This window comes from Mesoplodon bidens (genome assembly GCF_964165515.1).
Source record: "Mesoplodon bidens genome assembly, chromosome: 13".
In the NCBI taxonomy this organism is placed as follows: domain Eukaryota; kingdom Metazoa; phylum Chordata; class Mammalia; order Artiodactyla; family Ziphiidae; genus Mesoplodon; species Mesoplodon bidens.
The window spans coordinates 41141597-41159164 of record NC_138169.1 but is presented as its reverse complement, the minus strand read 5'-3'; the positions used below and the strand labels follow the sequence as shown (position 1 = coordinate 41159164).

Sequence of the window (17568 nt, the reverse complement as noted above, 5' to 3'; positions counted from 1 at the left end):
ATACCATTTTAAGGTCAATAATTTAAAAAACTTCCTAATAGTTCAGTGATTCCAAGCTTTTTGGAGTCCTAAATTTTTGCTTATATTCCATTTTTGCAATTATCCCACACTCTAGAATCGTGGATTGGCAAAACTCAATTTTTGTTTTGAGGTTTCAAAACTCTTCTCAGATGCCCTGAAATGCTGCAAAATCAGAACATGAATCATAAAAAGTCAAGGAAAATACTTCAAAAAATATTGTCCCATGATCAGAATATCTTCAGACCATTTATCTCTTTGATTTTAATGGAAGCAGTAAAAACATTTGCTTCTGTAGAAAAATAGTAAAATGCTCTGAAAAAATATATATTTCTATCAACTTTAAATCTATACTGATTTTGGTAAGGGAATCCTTAATAATTGGTTCCATGTAAATAACCTTCTAAAAATTAGTAAACAGACTATTGGGTTTTATTTTTTTTTTAATCCCTCTTCTCCCCAAATTGAAAATAATTCTATCAGTGATAATAATAAAACTCTATTTGGAAATAAAATGAGGCTTAGTAATTTTCCTCTCTAAAGGGCTTTTGTAGTAACTGGAACAAAGACTAGCAAAGTAAATAGAAAACATAAGAAATTTCTATGTTGTTGTATATTATGATTCAATAAAACTATAATAATAGAGCAAAATATCAATTTTCAATTTTCAAATGTCCTGAAATTATATAGTGGTGATGGTTATATAACTTTGGAATAAACTAAAACCCACTGAATTATACATTTTAAAGAGTGAATAATCATAGTATGTGAATTCTATCTCAATTAAAGAATCAACTTTCAAAGTCAATTTTTATATCTTAAATACTGGTCAGTGTGTTTTCCAAAGTTCTTTTTCTATAAACACTACACTCATTTGAAGCTAATGTCTAACTTACATAGTCCAATAATTCATGAAGAATGTTACATGGTTCATATTACCATGATAATAGTCAAAGAAAGCAAAGATTTTTTTTTTTCTTTTGCGGTAAGTGGGCCTCCCACTGCTGTGGCCTCTCCCATTGCGGAGCACAGGCTCCAGATGCGCAGGCCCAGCAGCCACGGCCCACGGGCCCAGCCACTCCGCGGCATGCGGGATCCTCCCGGACCAGGGCACAAACCCGCGTCCCCTGCATCGGCAGGCGGACTCTCAACCACTGCGCCACCAGGGAAGCCCGGAAGCAAAGATTTTTGACCCAAGTTCTTTAAACATAAAATTCTATTTCTATAAGAGTTTATAGTAATATGAAACCAAGGAGGCTAAAGCTTATAGAAAGAAATAAGCATATTTACATGAGTAAAGAACTTTCCAGAGAAACATATTTTATCATATGAAAACATAAAACAGCATACAGATCTTCATTAGAAGTTTCAATGAAAATATCTACATGAAAATTTAATTACTGTAAATTAAAAGAGCAAACCTACCTGGTTCTGTCATCTGAGATTTTTGTATTAGGACATCTCTTATTTTCTCCACCCACAGGTAAAGAATACTTTCACCAATATTCTGTCTAAATAAAATTCAGGGAAAAAAACTGTTATTAAAAATTTCCTTCTCAGTGGCATGGACATATATACACTACCAAATGTAAAATAGATAGCTAGTGGGAAGCAGCTGCATAGCAGAGGGAGACCAGCTCGGTGCTTTGTGTCCACCTAGAGGGGTGGGATAGGGAGTGTGGGAGGGAGACACAAGAGGGAGGAGATATGGGGGATATATGTATATGTATAGCTGATTCACTTTGTGATACAGCAGAAACTAACACACCATTGTAAAGCAATTATACGCCAATAAAGATGTTAAAAAAATTTCCTTCTCAAGTTCAAGAAAATATAGACATATTTACAATCTAAGAAATTATATGCAATCTAGCCGTGCCTTTTTTTGGAGCAGGGTTGCCGTGCCGTGCAGCTTGTGGGATCTTAGTTCCCCGACCAGGGACTCAACCCAGGCCCCTGCAGTGAAAGAGCTGAGTCTTAACCACTGGACCACCAGGGAATTCCCTAGCCATGCCTTTTAAAGAGGAATTTATAAAAACATGCAATTTACTAACATTTGTGGATGAGTATTTAATACATCAACATTAAAAATTCCAACTGGCTCCCAAGTTAAAATTAACATTGCTCACTTAAAATAAGTAGAAGAGTTGCAACCAAAGAGGGGAAAGAAAATTTCTGAACTTGAACTGGATGAATTAAGATAGATATAAATATGATTTAGTTTCTGTCAGTGAATATAATTGTAGTATTGATGCCCAGTCATTGCTTGCTTTTCTAAACTTTTTGAACAATTTCAAACCACTTTTTTATGTACTTATTTCAACAAATAAGAATACAAAGCATTTGAGAAACTCCCTCAGAAAGCCAATTTACAAGACTTAAAAGACAATCAATGGAAAACTTTATATTCTTATTTTGTTTTGGACAAAATATTCTATTGCCCAAATTGATTCATTTTGGTTCCAAATAGCTGTCTCGCTGCCTCAGATAATTAAATCCATCTCAAAGGCTCGTTGAGAAAAAGAACATGTCATAGTTCATGTCCATAGCATTATGTTAAATGATGGCAACAGCAATAAAATAAAGGCCCAAGTGTCTACTCTTAGGAAATGACACTAATTTTAGATAAGTTTTAATAAGTGTGTTTAAAGAAATCATCATACTACTTCATAACACCTTACCTCCTTCCTCTAACAGTTGCTCTTGAAACCATCATCTTTTTATCACCACTCATCAGCACCCAAAGGAAAATTTCAAAACAAGCATTCAGAAGAAAACAACACTGTCTCAAATAATTCTGTATCCTCAAACCCTCCCATCTCACCCATAACTCCTGAGTACTAAAACAATCCTCCGTGTCCTTTAGCAACCTGTCTTATTTAGAGAGAGCAAAAGTCAATTGGAAAGGTTTTAAAAAACTGAGAATGTTGGTTGAGTTTCTTTTAAACAATTCCTACCCCCATCCTCTCTTCTCAATAAAAGATTTAGAGGTATAGAGACAGAGAAGGGTAAAATGTACTGAGTATATACTAAGCCCAAAGTACATTATATGTATCAACACATTTAATGCTCCTAATTGTCTAATAGAGTAGGTTTTATTTCCCCATTGTACAGATGAGGAAGCAGACCTAGAAAGATCAATTAACTTGTCTAAGACAATAAGCAGTAAGAAGTCCAGAGCCAGAAAGTGAATGTAGACTTACTCCAAAGCTCAGGTCGCCCACTGCGTTTTGCTCTCCTATCAAGCAGCTGTGTCCTTAGGCAAGTAAGACACTTGAACTCTGAGTCTCAGTTTCCTCACCTATAAAACAGATTCACAGTATCTTGCCTTACTTTACAAAAGTAGTCTCTTTTCAAGTGGACCTATCTTAATTCACTCAACAGATCTTTAAGGGCCTTGCCTATACACCAAGTACTACGTGCAGCCCTGGGGGTATGGTAGTGAATGAGAAAACGGGGTCCCCTGTCTCAGTGTTTACAGTTATTATCCTTACAAATGTATGGTTTTATATGTAATTCTCTCCATCCCCTAATCTCATTCTATTTAATTCATCACATCATCATCACCAAAAGTAGTAGCACTAATATCCAGTATGTATTGAACACCTACTATATAAGATGTAGAAAATGCTTTGTAACTTCACTTAATCCTCATTCATAACCACCCTTTGAGACAGGAAAATCATCCCTCTGTGAATATATATTCACATTCAGATTTGTCGTTATTGTTGTTAGGGGACTATTGGAGGCAGGGGACGATGGAAAACACCTCGGAAGAATTTTCACAATTAATAGGTAATTTTTCCTAATAATAAAGAAATTAAACCTTAACTCCAAATTTCCTCTCCTCTGTCCCATGGCTTCCTGCAGAAAAATATACAACAGCACTCTGCCCATAATCATTTATTAAATGCTTCCTTCTTCCCTAGTATTTAACTAGACCTACTGAAATCCATTTTAAGGAACTTGTAGTGGATGTGAAACGTTTCCTAAAGAAAATGAAAATTAAATTATTTGTTCCCCTGGACCCCCAAATTTATCACTGATGGTGGTTTGGGTGTTTTTATTGTTGTTGTTATTACTGCTGTATTTGTGTTTTCTCTCATGACAATAATTTGTTCATATCTTTTTTTTTGATTCAAGTATAGATGATTGTTCATATTTTTTAACTACAGACTAGGATTTGGTGGTTTTCAAACTTTTGCCTTCGCTGTAATGAAATCTCCCACAGAAACAGACAGAAGCTGTAGTCTTCCCTCCTATGCCCTTCTTCCCCTCACCCAATGGTCCTTGAGGAAGTCAGCTGAATCCTAAAAATTGGTACAAAATCTGAGAACTACGCATTATAGGGTGAGATGCTAAGCTTTTATTTATGAAATTAAGTTATGGTAAAGTAGCTGAATATAAAAAGTCTAGAACAAAATTTGTTTCAAACTGAATAAAAGATCAACTTGGATTAAAAACTGATATTTTAGTTGAGATATACTGCGATTAAATACACTTTAACTATTATCCAATTCAGAATGATCAAAACAAAAGTCAAGTTACTTGTGACTCTTGTTTTATTTGTGGCTCTAATTTTTGTATCTTTAATATTCCAATATTTATATTTGTTGACTTAAGGGTAAAGCTATTCACTACAATGTACTACTAAGTTGTGTGACCTTAGACAAATCACTTGATCTGAGTTTCCATCATCTCATTTTCAAAATGACAAAACTGGATGAGACGATTCTTCTAACAAGAACAACCAAATTGAGAGCTGCTATTATATAGTGTTGAAATACATTACATGGATTATGTCACTTAATCCTTACAATGATATTATTCTTTTATCCTCATTTTACAGATGAGAAAGAGGTCACACTATTTCAAAAACTGACTCCAGAAGCCTGACAAAGACAGCCTTAACATCAGCTTGACTAAACTTCAGACAGGCTGAGCTTCCTGACTCTAGGTCCTGACTTCTCTCTTCTTAGAGCATTTTCTTTACAAAACTTGTCACTGTAAATTCTTCCTTTGCCCCTTTGGAATTATGGACATCTTTTTAGAAGTTCTGTCAGTGTTAGAACCTAGGAGTGTCCTTCTCAAGGACCTGGGAGCCATTCTTTTGAAATGCAGTCATCAAGGAAGACAGTGCCCTATCTCCCAGTCTCTGTTGGCTAGTAGGGGCCTAACTCCTGATGAGCCACAATTTGCAAACACAGATAGCCTGATCACAGAGAATCACACTTGCAAACTCAGGAAGAAACTTAATGTGCTGGACACTCTCACTGACCAACCTCCCCCCAGCATCCCCCAGTACTTTCTACAGCTCATCCCAGCCCTTAAAAACCGTACTGCCTTTTGTTTCAGGAAGTGGTGTTCAGACTGAGTTCTGCCTCTCTCCCCTGTTGCAATAGTCCTGAAGAAAGTCTTCCTTGTCTGTTTAATTTGGTCCGGTGCACTTTCTGCTTTGACAAGCCTCACTCTCCAAGTTCCAAACCTAAGACTTCATGATGCATCAGAATGTGAAGAGCTGTGGGAAATTAATCATTTTCTTGGATTTAAAATAAATAGTGTTAAAATGGACTATCATAAATTCAAATTTAAAAAAATTTGAATCCTTTTCATTTTCTCTTAACACCAATTATATAATGTTCAAAGTATTTTTAAATCTGTTATTTACCTTTTGTTTTATTAAACTATTTTCATATATTCAAAATATCCATATGTAAAATGTTTAAACAAAAATAAGGTATGATAAGCAAATGAGTCTAAATCTACACAATCACCAAATCCTAGTTTATGTTCCTAAGTACTTCTTTAACTGACCGTTCTTCTCCCTTGCATTCTTGTTGCCTTAATAAAGGTCTCCACTATCTCCCTCCTAGTTACTGACTGCTTTTCCTATGGTGTCCCTCGCTTCAAACTCTTCACAGCCCACCCTCCACACTGCCACACAAATCTCATTACATCACTCCCCTGCCTAAAATGCCTACAGTCTATAAGATAATGCCCACACTCCTTACCAGCTTACAGGTTCTTTTTTCTTACACCTACCTCAATTTCTATCCCTGGCATGTTGAACTATCTGCTGAACTCTGAAGATGCCAGGTTGCTTCACACCTACATGATTTTGCTCATGCAGTTCCTTCTATCAGAAAATCTCTTCCCCTCTGATCACCTGCCAAACACCACACCCAAAGGTCACCTTCAAAATGGAACCCTCCTTTACAACCTCACATGCCCAGAGACCTCTAAAAACAATAGCACTTGGTCCAAACCTCTCAGTAATTATCACTATATTGTGTTGGTACACAATTAATGTATATTAATTTTTAAATTCCAAACTCCTAACAGAGTGCGAGCATATAGGAGATACTCATAAAATGTTTACTGGAAAGACTTAGTTTTCAGACTTCGTCTCTCCTTACATAAGAAAAAACATAGTTCATCTTCTTATCTAGGCAAAAATAAAATTTAGCATTCAAACTGATGCCACATAAATATGAAAATCTTGATAATGTTACAATATTTAGAACATAATGAAACTATAAACATTAAGAACTATATCCATACATTTAAAATGTTTAATTTTCAATGACTAATAGTGTTTTTCACTTGTTGCCCCCTGCTGGGATTTTATGGGAAAATATGATTAAAAGTTGTCACATAAAACTTTTAAAAACAGAATGTATATTTCTATTTAGACCACATGTGTGAAAATACTACTGTTGGACTGGGGTTATTTTCAAGTGTTTTTAATAAACAAGACAGTATGAACCATATCCTATGTTTAGAACAAACTCCTTTGTTATTTCCGATCCTTCCTAATTCTCTAAGTAGCTCAAGTGAACTACTTAAGGAGAACAGCGAGTTGTGTCCTTATAGGAGGGTATCTCTTAATAAAGGGGGGCACTTTTGGGGCAGAAAAAAGGCAGATGGGAAGCCATTTCAGAGTGCATGACATTGTGCATAGATAGGAGAAAAATCTAATTGATGAATATGATTAACAGGATGGAAGCCAAGTGTTGGAAGATTTTTCAAGAAGAGAAAGTGTTCAACACCACCAAAAGTTACAGAGGTCAAGTAAGATAAGAACTGAAAAATGACTGTAAGATGTATAGTTACAACATCATTGGTGAGCAAATTTGCAGTATATTTATCTTATTCTACTTTAGGGGGGAGATAAATTGGTAAATAGGCATAAATAAAAGATTACAGAAAGAAGTTTGTTGGGGGCACAAAAGTTGGAGTGGCCAGTAAGGTCAGGGACAGGTATCAGAAAACATTTCTGATGAGGATGACTGAATCACTAAATGGGGGCTTCTCCCATTGATATGTCCAGTTCTTAGTTACTTCCAGAGTCAAGTGTAAACCTAGGAACTCAAGGAAGACCACACTTCCTCTAGGAAGGAACAAATAGAATCAATTCCATGAAGACTTTTTAAATTAAATACTCTGTGAGGAAAAGAAACCTGGTCTAGATCCCACAGATACAAAGGGAGTTCTCTCACTGTGCCAAATGGGGTAGCCACCTACAACATATAAGACGATCCTTACCAGTTCCTGGATTACAGTAAAACTGATGTTCCAGAACATTATTTGTTGTACTAAATTAATGTATCTCATTAAGATTAACCCAAATCACAGAAGTATCTTCTCTGGACTACTTCACTAGCCTCCTGATATCCCACATCTATTCTTGCTCCCTTCCAATCAGTTCTCACCCAGAAACAGAATGGTGTTTTCAAAATGAAAATCTTATCATGGCATCACACCACTTAAAACTCTTCTCTGCTTCCCAAAGGTCTTAGGATAAAGACAAAAATCCTCAACATGGCCTACAGGACTCTCCATAACTTCCCCTGCCTACCTTACTAGGTCATTTTCCCACCATGTTCCCTTCTCTCCTCCCCTCTCTTTTCCCACTTAATACCACCATTACGTTGTATCTTAACATGTGCCAAACTCATTGACAGAGAGCCTTTGCACATGCTGTGGCCCTTCACTGGAGCTATCTTCACTTAAGTAACTTAGCTCTTAAGTCAAACAAGCCATCCCTGACCTCCTAGACTAGGTCAGGACTTCTTTCAAACTCAATTAGTACTGTATATTAATATCTTTCTATTACAGAACTTATCACAGCTGCAGTGTGACATTCATTTTTACAATGTTATGAGTAATATCTCCCCTACCTGCAAATTCTAAATGAAAACAGGGACCATTTCTGTTTTTGCTAATTATGCGTATCCAGGATCTAGTACAATGCCTGCCATATAGCATTTGTTGAATGAATGAAAGAGTGAAAAATACAGTATATCAATAGACTCTCAGTCTTATGGCCTAATACAAGAACGTTACCATTAAAAATATATAGTAGTTTAATGAATAATTATGCTTAGGATTCTGCTGTTACCAGTTTCATTCAACATAGCCTATGAAAACAGCAAAATAAGAGCAGTATCTCTGAATTTACTTTCACAAGCTGGCTAACTGTCTTTATAGCTATTAGTTCTAAATAATAGTGTATTTTTGTTTCTAAGCAGAATTCGTATCAAATGTATATATAAAATTACATATATAACCAATCTTTCAAGGATTTTTCAAGTATATTCTTTTTGTTAATGGAAAAGCAGCTTAACAAAAAGTTTAGAAAAGGCCCTAACATATCATGATTCCAACAAAGGCCCACAATAGAGTCACTCAGAATTTTTTTAAATTATCCGTCACTTACATATATATTTCCTCAAGGCTATTCGATAAATCTGCACGTTCTTGCCCTTGAAGCCAAGGAGCACTAAGATTAAATACAACAAAATAAAGAAGATTATTCAAAGATTGTGTTTATATCTCAAAGAAAAAATACTGATTAATCACAAACTTGTTTTATTTAACTTTAAAAATTTTTCTATTTTCATCAAAATGTTATGTTATGTTGTATAAATCGATATAGTTCCAAAATGCTTTCATTGGCATTAATTCATTTATTCCTCCCCCAAAACCATGATGAAGCCAACACCATTATTATTCAATTAAAATATGGCTTAAAAAACAGAGGAGTTCATAGGATATCATAAATCTGCCCTAGTTTACCTAAGTGGCAGAAGAGGTTCCAGAATCTAAATTTCCAGATTCACAGTATTTGCCACACTATCAGGACTTCCCAATTTTTTCTAACTGGTGTCTCAAAAACAACTCTAACAAATAAGTCAGTTGCCACATGACTGTAAGAAAAACAATCAACTATTTCTGAAAAGGGCACAGATGTTTACAAGCATTCTATAATATCTTTCACTGTCAATAAAAATGAAATATTACAGAACCATGAGTAATAACAAACTTTACCGCTATGGTTTTAAAACACTCATACAAAAGACAATCCCACTGGGAGGTAAAAATTTTAGTAATTGAGATTTAATGCAATTCTGTCTGCACAGGTTTATACAGCTTAGTAGGTCAAGCAGGCAAGGTGGAGCAAAGGTTAGTTGCAATCAACAGGTCATGACTCATTAAGACTGCGCTTGGGCTGCTGAGATGGCTCCTCCACAACAAGGGCAGGACAAGCACCACAAGCACCATGGGTGATTCCTGGAAGGCAGGCCGTCTTACACAGAGGCATGTCAAGGAACTGGCGAGATCAGCAGAACCAGGTTAGGAGCAACTCTATAGGCCAAGGTTTCTAGATTGCTAGGTTGTCTAAAGAGGAAGATTTCCCTCCCTGTCTCTAAAGATAATTCTGTAGCTATTTTACCCCCTATGGATCCTCTGATTCTCTTTTATACTAACTGGCAAACTTCAAAGTGTTTTTACATAATTTAATTTTTAAATTTAAATGCTCTACATCAAGTCCAAAAGGTGTTTTTAATTTCTATATACATTTTGATAAGGTAGTCTACATAAACACAATGTACAGTACAGAGAGACAATCTTTGAAAGTATAATCTTTTTATAAAAAAATATAAATGTAGAAATATAGCTTACTTCAGTTGATAAATAGGTGGCGCTGTACCTGGGTATTCATTCGGTAGCATCACCTACAAAGCAGTTTAAAAACAAATCTGCTTATACTTCATCATGGCTCAAAAATAACAACATTCATAAAGCCAGTCATTGGACAGATTTCTAACTTGCCAAACTAAGAAACAAAACCATTGTTTTGTTAAACTTCAGGAGAGAATTCCCACCTCATATTTATGCTTCTGCCTTAAATATGTTGTTAAGATGATGCCAATCTTTTAAGAAGGAGATCATTATTTGCAGAGAAAGTATAAAAGCAATGAAAATTAGAAAATAAGTGGGGAGGACAAAGACAAAAGGAAAAGAAAAACTGAAATAGGGGCTTTATACCCCAACCCCAAATGAAAGAGCGGCATTATAACATGTTCCAGATATTTTTCTTAAGAAATTAAAAAAAAAAATCCTACCAGACACTATTAAATACATTAAATAGCTAACACTTAATAGAGAACCATGCACGTTTCTTTTCAAATCAGTATTACTATAAAAACAAATACTGACAAAAACTCAATTTGGCATCTTTTATGTTGGAAGTATAGGTAGTCATCAAAGAATAAGCATTAAAATAGAAAGCCATAGCTGATGTTTTCATTTATCCTAACCACAACTGATTCCCAACTAACAAAGAAATGAGTATCTACTCTATGAACCATCTAAATAACTAACCTATTCTTCCTCTTAAATGTCAGTCCTCTTCCCAGGTTTAGACTCTCTTCTATTAAACGTACAGGATAGTGAAAGGAAGTGAAACTCAAGTCTGCCAGTGGTACATTAAGAACACTTAAATAAATAAAATAATTGGGAGAGAAAAGATTGAGACTATCTATGAAAGCATTATTTGAGAGTGATCTGAGATTTAATTACCCATATGTTTAGATCATCAATCGTTAACAAAAGCCAACAACAAAAAGACAATTCAGAACAAGTCACACAAGAATAATCATTAGAGGAATACAATAGCAGTCAATCATACAAGAGTCAACCCTGTAACTGGAAATGGCTGTAGAGAAGGGCAAAAATACCTGCAAGCAGAGTGTCCATTTGGGGTCATCTATATCGTCGCTAATTCTAATACAAAATATTTTGGCACAGTCATCAATGACACACCATTCCTCGCCATATATAGCTGCCATTGCTTCAATTTCCTCATTCTGAAAGAGGTTGATGGGGGGAAAAAAAGTCAAAGAATGCACCGACCCTAAAAACAGTCAAAGAATGCACCGACCCTAAAAACCTGAGTTTTCCTTATTGCTTTATAAGGTATTTGTATTTAACATCACCAGCTTGGATGAAGGATCCCTGAATGAACGATACCAAACGTTCTCAGCAGCCGGTCACCACGTTCTACTCTGGGTACAAGACACGATTGCAATGACTGGCACCAGCCTTGCTACTACATCACTGTGCTTTTGACCACTACTGAGCCAAAATATACATGCACTCCCATATCCTGCAGTGAGATTTACAAATGAAAGGATAAACATAACTCCTCCGCTCCACCTTCTCTTTTTAACAGGTAACCCCACGCCCCCACTCCCTGGTGGCACTATTACTTATTATATTCTCCCTATATTACTACTGGCTATCTCTTTCGTTGTTTTTGTTTTGAATTTGGGCACGAGGCTGGGCGGTTGTTGGGGTTTTTGGTCATCAAACCCTCGAAACATTTCAGAAATTACTCTTTTTGTTTCGGCTTAAAGAAGAGTAAAACCGGACCTAAAGGTAAAAATGGGAAGCAAAGTATACATTCAACTTTGTATCGTCTCATTTTGTCCTCATAGCACATTCGGAAAAGCTTTAAGAGCGCCCACGTGAGCCACGCGCTGGGGAAAGCTCAACGCCAAGAGGAGGAAGGTTCAGTGACTCCAGGGTCTGTGTTACTATTGCCCGTTTTGCGAAAGCAGAAACGGTTCTTAAGTGACCTGTCCAAGGTGACCCGGCGGGGACAGGGCGGGGAGCAGAACCCGGGTTTCTGCCTCCGGCCGGGAGCTGCTCAATCGCGTGTTGATGGTTGACGATGACGGCGCCCAAGGCAGGCCCAGCGCGCCGACACCTGTAAGCGGCCGGCCAGAGAGCGATCGCTGAGATCAAGCGCCGGGGCAATGGGACGCGGCGGAGCGAACGGCGCGGCCTCGGGCGCGGGCGGTGCGGGCGAGACCGAGGGCGGCCCCGGACAGAGGCCCCTCGGCCGAGGAGGCCCGGGACGGTGAGGCGAGGCCGAGCCGAGCCTAAAGGTCGGCGCCCCGCCGGGGCCTCACCTGCCTCTGGTCGCTCCCTGCGTCCCCCTCAGCCATGTGGCCCCGGGAGCAGCCGAGCGGCCACCGCCTGCCCAGGTCCGGAGCGCGGGGGCGGGGCGCTGCGACTGTGAGCCAAGCGCGGCCAGCAGCGCTGCCCGCAGCGCGGCCTGACCCGGAACCGCAAGCCAGCCACGCAGCGCGGCTCGCATCTGCTTCCGGGTTGCGGGCCAGGTTGGGCTAGGGGGATACCGGCGCCAGGGCTTCCTATTCTGGCCTCGCGCCCGCCTTTCCCCTCGTCTTCCGCCGGGCCGTGGGGACGCCGTCCCGCCCAAGCGGCGGCAGGAGGGTGTCTGGGCTCTGCTCCTGAAACCCGCCGGGGCTTCTGCTCGCCCACGGCGCAGTCGGTGCCATCGGAACCCCCCGGAGACATTGGGGAGTCAGCTTCACCGCAGCGTCCCAGGAAGGGACTCACCGCAGTCCACAGCCCAAGACCCATCTTTGCATTTCAAGGCACGGTGTTTTTGTTTTAAGTGTTTTAAGATATTTTGTCTGATTTAAGCAAGGGTGGGTTTGATTTACCAAAAGCATGAGAGCAGGAGAGAGCAGAAGGCAATTTTGAAAGCGTGCGGAAAAACTTAACTCACTCGCCGTTGTGTTGTGATAGTTTTCTTTGGTGTCCTTGGACATTTTGTCTGGGAGCATCTTTTGTTCAGGACGCTAGTTTTGCCAGTCAACATGAAGGTCGTTGTTTCACTATCCAAAAAACTTGAATAAGTTTGTCATTTCTCCCGTGTCCCCAACACGTACATTCCAATACATTGGTTGTGACTTATATTTGTAACTTTAGTTGAGATACCTTAATCAAGTCACTTAATGTCTTATTCGAGAGGCATTTTTATCACTTCTTGCCTCACTTTCTTCACACACGCGCACACACACACAAACTCAAAATACTACATCTTTCCTTTCTCCCGTCTTCCTTAATCACGGGCATGTTTTATTTCGCCTTTAAAACACTTGCCTGAATCAGGAGAATTCCGTAAATAATTCCACCCGAATTACTTTGAAGAGATCTTAACATAAGCCTTGTGGATTTATTAATTCAACAGACATTAGGTTCTTATGTGCTAAACTTTGCAAATGCAGATTTAGATGTCGTGCATTGCCTTTAAGAAGCTAAGGTGTGAGGGAACAAAAGTAAATCAGTATTTAAATGGACCAGAATTATGTCCTGTTAGTATCACAAAGAAGGCCATCTATTCAACTTTTATTGGGCTGCTTGTTTCAGACAATGTTTGAACCGAGTTATTGAAGAAGAGGTAGAGATTAGTTAATTGAAAAAGGAAGGAAATTGTTCCAAATGGAGAAAAAAATATTGGCAGAAAACTTGTGGCCCATTTAAGGAACATCCTGCATTTCACTGCCTCTGACATCACAGCTGTCAACCTCCTCTTGTCACATGGCTTGCATAATCCCTTTATGATTGTCTCCATAAATCTGCACATGTGCACTCATTTTGGTTCCAAGAGAGGACTTGGAGGACTTTAGCCCTTTGTCATGTCAGTAACATCCCCTCCCTCCATTTATTTGGTTTGGACAGTGTATTTTTCATCTTGAATACAAGAAGTTTTAAGCCCCTCTTTCCAACCAAGTAGGGCCCCAAAGTCCATGCACAGCCAGTCCATCACGATATTTCTCTTCTTGGTGAGGAATTTGCTTGGAAGTGCCAAGAGGTTTGGTCACCGTGTGTCTCCAGGTTGCCTGAAACTTTCTGCAGTTATCATCCTAATACTATCTAGATGTCCATCTACTGACCTCTACTGACCTCTTCTTATGTCTTACAGCCTCTGTTGCAAAAAACAGTGATTTTCACCCTTAAAAAAAAAAAAGCCATAGAATCCTTTCTTCAATGAAAGCCTATGTAAAACAGATTAGGTTGTTCTGGCTGAAATAGTGGTGATGGGCCTGAAGTCCCAGGTATCAATACCTAGCATCCCTCCCTCCCAGTGGCCCCTCAAAGACTTTCAACCCAAATTTGAAAACTACCATGTTAAAATGTAGCAGAAAACAATGCATAGCACAATTTAACCTTCTAAACAAAGCATAATATATTTAGTTTATTATACATAGCACCTCTTTTCTTTACCACATATATCAACCTAGTCTATTTTACCTTCTGCAGGTTACACCCATGATTTTCTATTAATTCCTGTTTCTTCATAGCTAGAGCCTTTAAATCTTCTTTTGAGCTCAGATTCTAGATGGAAATTACTGTTTCTGCCAAAGTGCACAAAGCAAAACCTTCCCTATTTCTCTGAATGCAGAGAACCCTGAATAAGGCTCAAAACTCAAATTATGCAAAGAGCACTTTGGAAAGAGAAGGAGAGAAGTAATTACTGCAGTAACAAGTGTGGCAGACAACCTACATTTTGCAGAACATATTGGAAGAAAGCAAGACTTTATAGACAATTTAGTTGAAAAAGACTTTACTTAATACGAACTTTGAGCAGTTAAGCAGAGGCTGAGAATAGTATGCAAATAGTAACATAGACTTGGATACAAGCAGGGTATCTAAACCAGATTCTGCTGATTTCCACATCCCTTTACCCAAATGGTTTACTAGGTGTCTTCCTCAAACTCTTGTTCAAAAATGAGCTCAATGTCTTTCTCCCTAAATCTGTTCCTCCTCCTATCTTCCCCATTTGCATAATTGGCAACCCCTGAACCCTGCATCAATAATTGTCCAAGCTTGAAACCTGGGAGACATACTATACGCCTCTCTTTCACTGCCTTTATACACAGACAGCACGTTCTGTTGATTCTGATTCCTTAATATCCCTTACATTCCTCATATTCTCCTTCCTAGTCTTTCTGATTCTGTCTAGACCCTCTTAAAATTACCCTGCTCACATCTGCCAGAGGAATCATTCAAAATGCACAAGTCTGTTGTGTTTTTTCTCCCTTGAAATCCTTTATTTGCTCCCCATAGCTTTCATGGTAATGCTTAAACACCCTAACACACAAGGTGTGTTCCTGGCTACCTCTCTAATTTTATCTCCCCTGTTTTAGCCAGACCAGCCTAATCTGTTTTTTTAAAGCTTTCTTTGAATTCCATGGCTTTAGAAAACAAAGTGTGAAAACTGCTATTTTACACCATAGACACTGTGTAGGGGGTTGAGTTAAGATATACAAAGAGGCCAGTAACTAGAGTGAAGGAAGAGAACGGATCTGTTTAGCAGTAGATGGACATTGATCTCTATTTCTGTCTCTGTGCCAGAACCATACTGTCTTGATTACTGTAGCTTTGTTGTATAGTCTGAAGTCTGGGAGCCTGATTCCTCCAGCTCCGTTTTTCTTTTTCAAGATTGCTTTGGCTATTTGGGGTCTTTTGTGTTTCCATACAAATTGTGAAATTTTTTGTTCTAGTTCTGTGAAAAATGCCATTGGTAGTTTGATAGGGATTGCATTGAATCTGTAGATTGCTTTGGGTAGTATAGTCATTTTCACAGTTTGATTCTTCTAATCCAAGAACATAGTATATCTCTCCATCTGTTTGTATCATCTTTAATTTCTTTCATCAGTGTCTTATAGTTTTCTGCATACAGGTCTTCTGTCTCCTTAGGTAGGTTTATTCCTAGGTATTTTATTCTTTTTGTTGCAATGGTAATGGAACAGGATAGAAAGCCCAGAGATAAACCCATGCATATATGGTCACCTGAGTTTTGATAAAGGAGGCAAGAATATACAATGGAGAAAAGACAGTCTCTTCAATAAGTGGTGCTGGGAAAACTGGACAGCTATGTGTAAAAGAATGAAGTTAGTACACTCCCTAACACCATACAAAAAAATAAACTCAAAATGGATTAAAGACCTAAATGTAAGGCCAGACACTATAAAACTCTTAGAGGAAAACATAGGCAGAACACTCTATGACATAAATCAGAGCAAGATCCTTTTTAACCCACCTCCTAGAGAAATGGAAATAAAAACAAAAATAAACAAATGGGACCTAATGAAACTTAAAAGCTTCTGCACAGCAAAGGAAACCATAAACAAGACCAAAAGACAACCCTCAGGATGGGAGAATATATTTGTAAATGAAGCAACTGACAAAGGATTAATGTCCAAAAATTAGAAGCAGCTCATGCAGCTCAATATCAAAAAAACAAACAACCCAATCCAAAAATGGGCAGAAGAGCTAAGTAGACATTTCTCCAAAGAAGATATACAGATTGCCAACAAACACATGAAAGGATGCTCAGCAACACTAATCATTAAAGAAATGCAAATCAAAACTACAATGAGGTATCACCTCACACCAGTCAGAATGGCCATCATCAAAAAATCTACAAACAATAATTGCTGGAGAGGGTGTGGAGAAAAGGGAACCCTCTTGCACTGTTGGTGGGAATGTAAATTGATACAGCCACTATGGAGAACAGTATGGAGGTTCCTTAAAAAACTACAAATAGAACTACCATATGACCCAGCAATCCCACTACTGGGCATATACCCTGAGAAAACCACAATTCAAAAAGAGTCATGTACCACAGTGTTCATTGCAGCTCTATTTACAATAGCCAGGCCATGGAAGCAACCTAAGTGTCCATCGACAGGTGAATGGATAAAGAAGATGTGGCACATATATACAATGGAATATTACTCAGCCATAAAAAGAAACAAAATTGAGTTTTTTATAGTGAGGTGGATGGACCTCGAGACTGTCATACCGAGTGAAGTAAGTCAGAAAGAGAAAAATTAATACCGTATGCTAACACATATATATGGAATCTAAAAAAAAAAAAGGTTCTGAAGAACCTAGGGACAGGACAGGAATAAAGACGCAGATGTAGAGAATGGACTTGAGGACATGGGGAGGGGGAAGGGTAAGCTGGGACGAAGTGAGAGAGTGGCATGGACATATATACACTACCAAACGTAAAATAGATAGCTAGTGGAAAGCAGCTGCATAGCACAAGGGGATCAGCTTGGTGCTTTGTGAGCACCTAGAGGGATGGGATAGGGAGGGTGGGAGGGAGACTCAAGAGGGAGGAGATGTGGGAATATATGTATATGTATAGCTGATTCACTTTGTTATAAAGCAGAAACTAACACATGATTGTAAAGCAATTATACTCTAATAAAGATGTTTAGAAAAAGTAGATGGACAGCTACGTGGTATTAGGATGATAACTGCAGAAGTTTTCAGGCAACGTGGAGGAGATGCATGTGGCCAGATCCCTCATCACTCTTAGGTAGAAGAGAAATTTGATGACCGGCTGCACCAGAATTTCTATGTAGGGTGAACTTT

General features: G+C 38.4%; 1 protein-coding gene across 4 annotated transcripts in view; it reads right to left on the bottom strand.

The window, feature by feature from the left end:
* Window positions 1-12761, bottom strand: part of IMPACT (impact RWD domain protein) — a 28303-nt gene extending 15542 nt beyond the window's left edge. The window contains exons 1-5 of one of the 4 annotated variants that reach the window (XM_081253248.1): window positions 12279-12761; window positions 11043-11171; window positions 9985-10037; window positions 8738-8800; window positions 1444-1529 (exon numbers count right to left, since the gene is read on the bottom strand). In XM_081253248.1, the coding sequence (XP_081109374.1) occupies window positions 1444-1529; window positions 8738-8800; window positions 9985-10037; window positions 11043-11171; window positions 12279-12314 (367 nt within the window). In that variant the 5' untranslated portion in view covers window positions 12315-12761. Of the gene's footprint in view, window positions 1-1443; window positions 1530-8737; window positions 8801-9984; window positions 10038-11042; window positions 11172-11942; window positions 12077-12278 lie in introns of those variants that run through there. The other 3 variants (XM_081253246.1, XM_081253249.1, XM_081253247.1) reach the window with 3 other exon arrangements.
* Between the last annotated feature and the right edge of the window lie 4807 nt (window positions 12762-17568).